Here is a 10,537-nt window from a genome sequence, read left to right as displayed (position 1 = left end):
GATCTTGAACCTCTACATGACAAGTCTTGATTCTCATTTTTTCCCATTGTCCCTGCCCTCCCTTCACCCCCCTCTCCCCCCCCATTTACAAACTCTTTATTTCCATCTTTTCATTTTCTCATATTTTTTTCTTTTCCCTTATTACCTTTCCCCTACCCTTCCCACTTTCCCTACACCTTTAGCCCTTTTCTTCCTATTTCACATTGTCCATTATCTCATTAGGATCTTATGTACTATTATAGTTTTTCATGCAGCACCTCATTTCTTGACTTAAGAATTTTTGTTATATCTAAATATGAATACATTCATGAAAACCAAGAAAACTCTTTGGCCCTTTAGTTCATAGGCCAAAAGGATGATAGATATTTTTTTAGATCAAATCTACACATGAGGGAACTATGATGTTTAATTTAATGTGTCTGGACTGGGCTATTGAATGCCCAGATATCTGATTAAATGCTGTTTTTAATGTTTCTGGTGAGAATGGTATTTGAATTGGTGAACTGAATAATGAATATTTGAATTGGTGAACTGAATATATGGACCTCCCCAATGTGGATCTAACCAGAATAAAAAAGATGTTTGATTTGCCTTCCTTTTGCTGCACTGCTTGAACTGGAACATTGACCTGTCCTTGGTGCTCCTGATCCTCAGAACTTCAGATCAGAAATGGATTCTACACCTGTACCTCTCAGAATCTTGAATTAAACTCCAGATTTCTTGCATCTCCAGCTTTCAGATGTCAGGTCTAGAACTTCTCAGCCTTCATAATTGTGTAAGTCAATACCTGATAATAAATATCTTTAGAGTTATTGTCTAGATAAATTGATAGTAAGTCTCTTTAGATATAGATATATCCTACTGACTTTGTGTCTCTGGACACTAATTTTCTTAGTTTCTAAAGTTTCTTGACTAATACAGGAAGTAAGAAATTATTGTGCAAGGAGAAGTTAGAAATAGCAGAGTTAGATTTCCTAGAATGGTACCATAGAAAAGGTAAAGATTGGCTCTGCTGTCTTAAAAAAGACTCTTCTCTCTGAACAATGAATTCTCCTTTAACTGAGATAATGGTGCAGATTTCACAGTATTATGGAGGGGGCATACGTGAAGTGATATATATGTGACAACCCTCAAGTGTCCTACACATACAATGCGCAAGTGGCTATTTTTCACACTCTTCCTGGGGGCTGCTACCACACTTTTTAAAAATGTCGCTCTGAGCTAATCCTCCTCCACCACAAGAACTCACATTAAACACAGTACTCCCTCATTATCACATCTGACAAAGCAGATCCCAGCTGTTAATGACAAATTAAAGCATTCCAGTTACCCTATCTCCTAGAAAGCAGTGTCCCTCAGCTCTGCAGGGAACATTTGCTTCAGAAACTAGCTTTAGTGTTTTAAGGAACAAGCCAGAGAGACAGCTCCTAAGGAAGCCTGATGAGGCTTCTTGCTTGCTCCCCTCTCCCAGATTCCCTATAGCTTTGTCAGAAATCCTAGGGGAATGGGAGAACAGGCAACGTCTAGGGCCTCCAAGGAAATAGGTGCCTGTCCTCCGTCTTCTCAGAGTGCCAGGACTACAGTAAGGACAGAAGATTTTGCCTGGGATCAGGATGCCCCAAGCATGAGGTAGTCAGAGCACATGGCGCTATGCAGCAGCTGCTTAGACATTAAACTGGGACTTACCTCCCTTCTACTCACTGTGTCACTGAACATCCTGACAACCAGACCACCACATAGTATTTTCCTTCAGCGCGAGCCGCTGGGAACTTCCAGATCTCTGCAATCACTTGTACCAAGAACCAGGGTCAATCACAGACAGGGTTAATGTAAGAAGACCACAGGGCCCAGAAAACAGGACCCAGGAAACCTGGCTAAAGGAACTGAGGGTACTCAGCCTAGAGAACAAAAAGGTAGTTGAATGTAAAACAGAACAGCTCTCTCTGTGGAGCCTCTGAGACAGCTAGGACAAATGTGTTGGTGGAAATTAATAGGGGTGTTGGGCTCAGTAAGGACCCAATTAATAATTAAAGCTTCTTAACTTGAAGGTTCTTAAAATTCTCTTTTCTGTAAGGCTTTCACATAGCCACATGGATCTCCTAGTGAAGTAGTTGAGCTGTGTATCAATGGGACTGTGTATTGTATGAAGAAATAGACAAATTCTGTGTTCCTTCTATGTAGTTACGTTCAGTGGTAAGCCTAGTGGACACATACAACAAAAACTGACCTCCTTTTTTACCCAGATATATTACCTGCTAGTTGTGTTATGGGCTTTCTTCCAGGGCTACCCAGGTCTTGGGGACTAAAGGATTGGAACCTGCTGTATATTCCCACTCCTCTCACTGACCTTGGTCCCTTTTTCCCATGAGGTTTACCCTCAACCCAGCTCTTTGAGGTACGCTGAGTAGAGATACAATGAAGCTGGGGAAAAAGAATACTTTCCTGAAAAAGACTGACCTGATAAGGGGATGAAGAAAGATATTAGAAGTGTCTGATAGCGTATAGACTCATTACATTCACAAACCCAGATGACTAATCTCCCCTCTGACCTTCTTCTATTATTGCCTCATGTTGATGGTGATTCACTGGCCCAGCCAACCCATGCTGGTTAAGCCTTCTAGATAAATTACAAACAAAGGAACAAAAATATCTGCTCTATGTTCCCTCAGAATCTTATTCCATAGATTACAGTAAGTTAGTGGCCAGTGATCTTCAAGGAAGAATAATAGGGGAAAATGCAGGCTGTGACTGAGCGGGAAGTATTTCTAGAAAAGAGGATGTCACTTGAAAGGAAGCCCCTAGGCTGTTTCCTGGCTCAGAGATTTTCAAACTCTTGCTCTTATATACCTGTGATAATAAACTTAACAAACTGTTTCGCTGTACAATTTCTAAGGTGATAGTAAAGTTTTCCATCATAAATTCAACTACTTTTGAGGGATGTTGTGCTCCCATTTTAAAATTAAAGTTGAAATTCTTGAATAAATGTATATAATGGAATCTAAACACCAGGACAATAGTTAAGCTACCATTATTCCATTTTTGAAAAAAATACTTCTGTAACTTTCAGAAATTTTTTTTTTCCTTTTTCTGTTTGAACTTAAAATTTCTTTTCACTTCTCCAAAATAACTTTAAGGTAACATGATCATTACCTTTTCTTCCTTTTACTGCCCCATTATGTTTATTTGCAATTAAAATGTGCCTAAATTAAACTTTTATTTTCTGTAACTTTTCAAGGATTAAAAAACCTGTGTGATTGAATTATTGCTGTTACATATTACTGATTAGAGCAATATGATTACTTATACTAATTATTAAATACAGAAAACTGAAATTATATTACAAGTGCATTTTTAATGGATGAACTTTTTTCATTTAGTGCATCTGTAGATTAGTATTATTTATTCCTTAAAAGAAGCATTGGGTCAGTATAAATTCTACTTCTATTTTGTGTTTTTATAGATATAAACTGTATAAACTAAAAGTGTTTTGTTATGGTGCTATACCTCAATTCTTTAAATTCCTTCTGTCATACGCCAAAATTCACACTGGGATCTATTACCAAAAATATTTTTAGTTCTCTGTCACCTGACTTGATAAGGTCCTTCTTCATTTTTTAAAAAAGTAAAAAGTTGAAAATAATGACTAGCCAAGAGATCTGTTCTCCAGTCATTTGAATAATTCACTTCTTCAAATTCTGGGATGTATACCAAGAAAGATTTATTAAATTGTTATTAATTATGCTATGTTTTACTTAAATATATCTTTTAAAATTCTCCTTAGAAATGACAAAAAAATCATACATTTTTAATTTGATCACACTTTTACCAAAGGGATTTTTTGACAAAATGTTTTGGGTCTCCTTTCTTGCTTTCAATATAGTACCTCTACTTTGGAGCTGCAGGTTTAAGTAATTTGTAGAAAACATCTACCAAACAACTTCATGAGCAGGGTCAGTCTTTATTGTGAAGCTAATTAGCCTAATCAGACACACCTTATGTCAGAAAAAGGGTTGACTTCCTTTTTCACTCAAAGAATTAAGGATTATTATAAAAATCACTGAGAACTAAAAGGATCTCTTGTGAAATTTATCACTAAAACCTATAAAAATCAAGATGACACAGGTCTAATATAACTGTTGCATGTTGAAATCATAAGTCATGTAGAACAAGAAAAACAACACAGGGTATGACACACCTAGCAAAATTGTGTGCAGCTATACACATCTGATTGGTTTTGAAGAATAAATAAGAACTAGTATAATATCAGAAACAACTAATAATGAAAAGGTTCTAGACTCCTAATCAGTCTGGCAGCACATAGTTTTTATTGTAATTATGAAAAGTGTATTAAAAGTGTACTATCTTATAGGATAAAATATGAGAATTGACTGAAATTGAATAAATATCTCATGGCTTGATGCAGTAAGTTTTGACAACTCTATTAACTAATGCACATCAAATCTGAAAGAATCTACATGAAAAAAAAATTTTTAATCCTTGGTTCTCCGTGTATATTGTAAAAATTTGGTATTTTCAAAAAGCACTCCAGTTACGTTTATAACAGCAAGTTAGACCTAGTGGCACAACTGTAGACCCAGCTACTCAGGACATTGGGAAAGGAGGGTAGCTTAAGCCCAGGAGTTTGAGGCAGCCCTAGGCAACACAGTGAGACCCTATCTCAAACTAAGAAAAGAGAAAATAAAAGAATCAGTATTACAAATCTATGCTACTCTAGCTGTTCCAATATAATTTTCTTCCTAGGATGGATATTGAGAATAGTGGAAAACAACTGCTTATAATTACATGAAGAATCCAGTTTTAATGCTCAGTGTCTCCTACCAATTTTCTCATTGTTTCATTCTTTTAGGATTCTCCCTCAAGAGCAAGCAAGGCATTCTTTGTGAGAATCATGAGGCAAAAAAGGAAAAGATGCTAAATAAAAATTATCATTATTCCCACCATCTCACCTTCCTCTTTTTGAGTTCTTCAAATACATATATGGGTCCAAACATCCCATATCTATTTTATTAACATCATAATCCTTTTATATGTGTATAAGAACGGTAAGCTAAACCTTACGAATTTATGATTATTAGAAGAGAATTACTGTCTGCTACATCTGGAGTCTTGGTGACATAATAAGGACAATATGTCATATTAAGATTTGGTGGGTGAAGTCTATCTTTAAAAAAATAATGTGGGAGCCGGGCACGGTGGTGCACACCTGTAATCCCAGCACTCGGGAGGCGGAGGCAGGAGGATCGCTGTGAGTTCGAGACCAGTCTGGGCTACATAGTGAGTTCCAGGTCAGTCTCAACTACATAGTGAGACCCCGTCTCAAAAAAAACAAAACAAATTAATAAATAAATAAAAATAATGTGGGGAAAGGACTATTATGAACCCAGATTCATTCTCAGCAGATTAACATTAGAAAGTATTATATTTCATACAGATAGCACATAAATTCATACATTTATATTTGCATACATTTACAGAGGTGCAGATGAAATTGCATCAGAGAATTAGTGTTGCAAACTGCTGTACCAACAGAGGGAGGAAAGTGATGTAAATGACTGAATGGTGTGAGGAGAGAGACTGTGAACACAGGATCAAGGAGAGGGCAGCCTCCTCCAAAGGTGGAGCCAGCTATTTAGATCCAATTTCACTATTTCTAAGTTGTCCAGTTTTCCACTTACATTTTCATGTGAAATCTTCCACTTTGTATATATCAGCAATTAAATCAACATTTTTAACATTGTTGGTAAAACAAAATTAAATCTGTAAGTTAGGTCTGGTTTAGTATTGATTGGAAATGCCCACCCAAATGCTATAAAAAAGGCGATATTTTTGCCTCTGGTGAGAAAGCAAAACCATCTTCCATCAGAACTTGGGTTTCCCACATTACTTCAGCTAGCTTTCCAATTCTTACCTCTGCCTCCACAGTTATTAACCCTTAGTAAGTCCATAGCTGATCCTCTCACATGACTCCTGCAAGTTTAAAGTGGAGTATAGGGTCAGTCACTTAATATACCAAGCCTTATAGATGCTGAGGCAGCTGTCATCTGTGACAGTCCTTACATTTTCTCAGAAATTAAAACATTTATTCCAGCTTCCTTGTCTTTATGGCTTCCAGTAACATTCTATAAATGTTCCTGTGAGGCCAATAACACTTTTAAAAATGAAGGCTATGTAACCCCGATATCATAGTTCTTGCATACGCCTCTCTTACACTTTCAGTCCCTGGAGCTCCAAGGGATGTAAACTTTTTCAGTTGAAAGAAGTAGCTATTAATCTGATTTAAGCTCTTACATCCAACCCCTGGCCTCAGTGACACTGAGTTCTTGAACATCAGATGGTGTGTTGCTTCAAAAATATGCTCAAAACTTTTCAGTTTTCCTACCCTCAAGATACAAAGTTTAAATCCTCTATCTTTTTGTGTGGGCTATACTTAATGACTTGCTTCTAATGAATTGAATATGGTAAATGATAGTGAGTTTTGATAACAGATCATAGGCATTTTGGCTTTCTCCTAGGCCTAACTTGAGTTATTCACTCTTCAGGACACCAGAAGTTATGAGGATATTTAAGCAGCTCCGTAGAGAAGTCCACGAATAGAGAAACTGAGGCACCCTGCCAACACCCTTGGAAGCGAGCCACAGTGAAAGTAGTCTCCAGTCCCAGTCAAGCCTTCAGATGACTGTGGCCCCAGCAGACATCTTAATTGTAATCTTGAGATCCTGAACAGTAACTACAAGCTAAAATGTTCCTGAATTTCTGACCAACAGAATCTGTGAGATATGAAAAGTTTATTGTTTCAAGACCCAAAATGTGGTTGTAATTGGTAATGCAGCAATAAATAATAAAGATAGGCATAAAGGAGCTCAAGCCATTCCATGCCCGTGGCCCATTTATTCTGTTCCCAGTTCAGCATAGCAGGAAGACAAGGTGCACCCCACACACACACCCCAGCTGGAATAACGCTACAAGTGATGGCAACGTGTTGAGTGAGGAAAAAAAGACTGTTTGTAAACTGAAAAGTGGTCAAATTTAAGAACTTGCATTACACCCAGAGATATGAGTCTCTGAATGGGATTGCACCGAAGTGATGTTAACACCATTTTAAGAATTTCCCTTCAGGTTGAACAAATTCTGATTATCAGAATTTAGTTCTGTAACAGAATTTAGTTCTGTCCTAAGGCTACTTTCTCTCAGTAAGATTAAAAGTTGAGGTAAATAGGACACTCAACCAAAAATCTGAAGTATGCAACACTTTCAAATTGACATCAGCATCCTTCTCCATTTAAAAATCTTTCTTCAGGGTCGGGGATTTAGCTCAGAGGTTGAGCTGCCTGCCTTGCAAGCGCAAGGACCCAAGTTCAATCCCTGGTACCAAAAAAAAAAAAAAAAAAAAAAAAAAAATTTTCTTCATATGTACAATCAAATCTAAGATTTCTCAGAGAGCATCTGATGTCTACTCTCCAGAGGTTGAGCTCTAAGTTTGGGGGAAATATTGCCTTCAACTTCTCTCTCTCTGGCTGTTGTTATCTCAGAATTTTCTATTCCTTTGCCTCTGTTTAGGAGAAACCTCAGTACTGGCATCCAGCCAATCAATTTAGTAACTTGTGCATAGCCAAGTTAAAAGTTTCACTCTCACAGTAGATGAGGAGCCCAGCAGGCATTTCTCAGCTCAGAGAGCTGGAGTCTGGTGGGTCACAGGTGGCCTCCAGAAGACTCTGATTTCTGGTGACGTCATCTTATCATCTGCTCGGTTCCAGGTAACTGGTCACAAATAGATTGTCTTTGACTTAAAATTCTAACATTTCATCCTCTTACAGGTTTAAGCTTTTTATCTGTGTAAAAGTGCAAATATCCCGTGAAGATATAAGGTCATGTATCTTCTGGCATGGATAAAGAATATCACAGAGTAGGTCATAATGGCAAGAAGTGAGAAAGAACAAATGTTGTGGTCTGTGGGAAAGCCTGAAAGGGAGGAAAGTCTAGAAATAAAAGGATCTTGGTCTAATTCTCTTTTGTGTCTGGAGGCAGCTCTGCTAATACCGTCTTAATGAGCCTCTGCCTAGCCCCTAATCTCATAAAACCCTCAAGAGGGAAAATGCATGTCAGGCAGAGCTGATTCCATCTCTTTTGATATTTGCCCATGGGGTTACTGGCCTGACTCTTGGGACTCTGGGAACACAAAAATTATCATGAACCAGTGAAGGCATTCAAAAGTAGGACTCTGCAATAATGAGCCAAATCAGACGAGTACCTTACAGCTTGCATATTTATTGAACAAATACTACTAAAATAGCTAAAATACATTGGGTACTTATGAGTGCATCAGTAAAGATCACATTGTTACAAAAGCCTGCACTTTCAGCAGCACACAACTGCAACTCTACATAAATGCCACAGATGCAGAATACTGTTTTCTTGCTCTATTTACACAGCTGATATACCTACTCTAACAAGGGGGTGGGTGGGAGAAATGCACAGGAAACTCAGGCCCATGGGGAAACAAGAAGAGAAATGCAGCGCATGCGTCATCGGTGTGTAACAGTCAGAAGCAGAATAGTTCAGAACAAGGCCTGCCCTGTCAAAGGAAGAGCTAAAAGACAGTTATATAAAAATTAAGGTGGGCTTTCAGACTGGCTAACACAACAACATTCCATGAGTAGATGGTATTATCTGATTTTATTTTTGTTTATCCATTTCATTGGGAGCAAGGACAAAAATGTAAAATCTATACCTTGCTTATCAAAACTGCCCCAAAAAGAGTGCTCTGCCTTTTATTATTATTATTAATTTTTGTAAAGATACTTTTTCAATTTAATTTTTGAGAAAGGTGTAATTTTTATTTTCCTACACAAATACCAGCACTTTGGAGCTTTTCCTACAGGGAATTTATTTAAATAGAGTGGGCCCTTTTTCCTCAAGTATCTGGTCAAAACAGAAAGAATCCAAAAGACACCTCAAAATGCCTGTTAAAATTATTGCTTTTTCTTTCTCTAGGTCAGGCAGGCGAGGCTACAGAAAGGAAGAGATTTGGTAAGTAAATTACAGTTTTGTGATTGCTCCCGCTACCCTCACTGCACGTCCATGAGCGCCAGCCAGTGAGACGAGTCTCCGCCACTCTCGGTAGCATTCGTTCAACCTACAACACTGAGGAAGAAAGCCACACTGAAGACACAAGGAAAACAAGTCAATCCAGTCTAGAGAATAACATTCAGGGAAACAGAGTACCCACACCTTCTTAGAACATGGAAATAAAAAATAACTCCATCAGAGCTACCTCGCCAAGGAGCATGTTGAAAGTCCAAAATAGCACCATTCATCAGTGTCTCAGGTCCTGTGGCAGCATCTCGGTCACTTACCACAAGGAAACAATGAGTTTCAAACTACTTCTATACATCAAAAGAGTACATGGATAAAATATAGAGATATACAGACAATCGATGAACATAAGCTACTAGGCTTGTTACATCTAAATGAAAAAAAAATGGGGACTCTCAGCCTCTGCAAGAAGCAGTCGGGAGCTGTGAGAGGGAAAAGGCAAGAGTGGACCAGTCATATGAGCGCGGTGGGAGTTTGAGTTGTGGAAGACATTGTTGTAGCGAACCAGGCCTGAAGGCCCACCTGTAGGGATTGTAAACGTGGATTCACAGTGTGAAATTCTGAGCATTTTCACTTGAGTCAGAATGATCAAAAACTGGTTTGATGATACCTATTTGTCCACTGTAAATTCTCTAAAGCAAGGCTCAGAGTCCCATAGTTTCTTCTTATACTTGATGATTTACACAGAAAAAAATCCCATATATGATACCATGACCTCATCAATACCCATACACCACATAATACAAATGGAGGTGTTACGATTAAAAAGAGTGGAGGTAAGTGATACTTGGGGAGCGGAGTTCACTGCTGCCCACTGGGGTCAGGGAGGCAGCATCGGGATCTTCGTTCTTCTTGCGGTTCACCTCCTTTGGGACAGGAAGACTTCCCTGCACAGCAGGTGGACCCACACACAGACAGACACACAAAAAGACAAACTTAGTCATACTTCTGAAACCATTTTTAAAGATTTTGCCACTCCTACCCATTTTTTATCTTTGAACTCTTGCTATTTTGCAAACAGTTTACATATTAAACACAGTTCACCTGAATGTAAATATTAGGTCTGTAAGGGCATGAAGCAATTAAACACTAGCTGCCTTTGCTTCAGAGGAATCAAGTGTTTCTCTTCATGGTGGTAGCCAGCCATGTGTGAGGCAGCATTCCTCAGAGCAGAGTTTCCAGGGAGAGTTGCTCGTACCAGATAGGACTCAACATCAGGTTGGGTGAAAGGCACACACAGGAATGTTAATAGACAAGTTTTTAAGTTTATGATTTATTTTCTAATATATAACAAAAATACCTAAAACCTTATCACAATGTGCATAAATCTTTTCTATAATCAATTGGCATATTGCACATGGGCCTTCACGGGACCAGAAGTGAGTACCAAAGATGGGAGCATTTGGTAGGGAAATGATGTAAG

The 10,537-nt window shown here is 38.3% G+C and overlaps 1 protein-coding gene across 2 annotated transcripts in view; it reads right to left on the bottom strand.

The window, feature by feature from the left end:
• Positions 1–8,441: 8,441 nt before the first annotated feature.
• Nrep (neuronal regeneration related protein) overlaps positions 8,442–10,537 on the bottom strand; it is a 28,474-nt gene continuing 26,378 nt past the window's right edge. For both annotated transcript variants that reach the window (XM_033767373.1, XM_010607895.3), the window contains one exon: positions 8,442–10,001. In XM_033767373.1, the coding sequence (XP_033623264.1) occupies positions 9,876–10,001 (126 nt within the window). In that variant the 3' untranslated portion in view covers positions 8,442–9,875. The remainder of the gene's footprint in view (positions 10,002–10,537) is intronic.

The sequence above is a fragment of the Fukomys damarensis genome, unplaced genomic scaffold (genome assembly GCF_012274545.1).
Source record: "Fukomys damarensis isolate Sample0158 unplaced genomic scaffold, DMR_v1.0_HiC HiC_scaffold_3, whole genome shotgun sequence".
NCBI classification, from domain to species: Eukaryota; Metazoa; Chordata; class Mammalia; order Rodentia; family Bathyergidae; genus Fukomys; species Fukomys damarensis.
The sequence above is the reverse complement of the archived record's forward strand: the minus strand, read 5'-3'. Positions and strand labels throughout refer to the sequence as shown.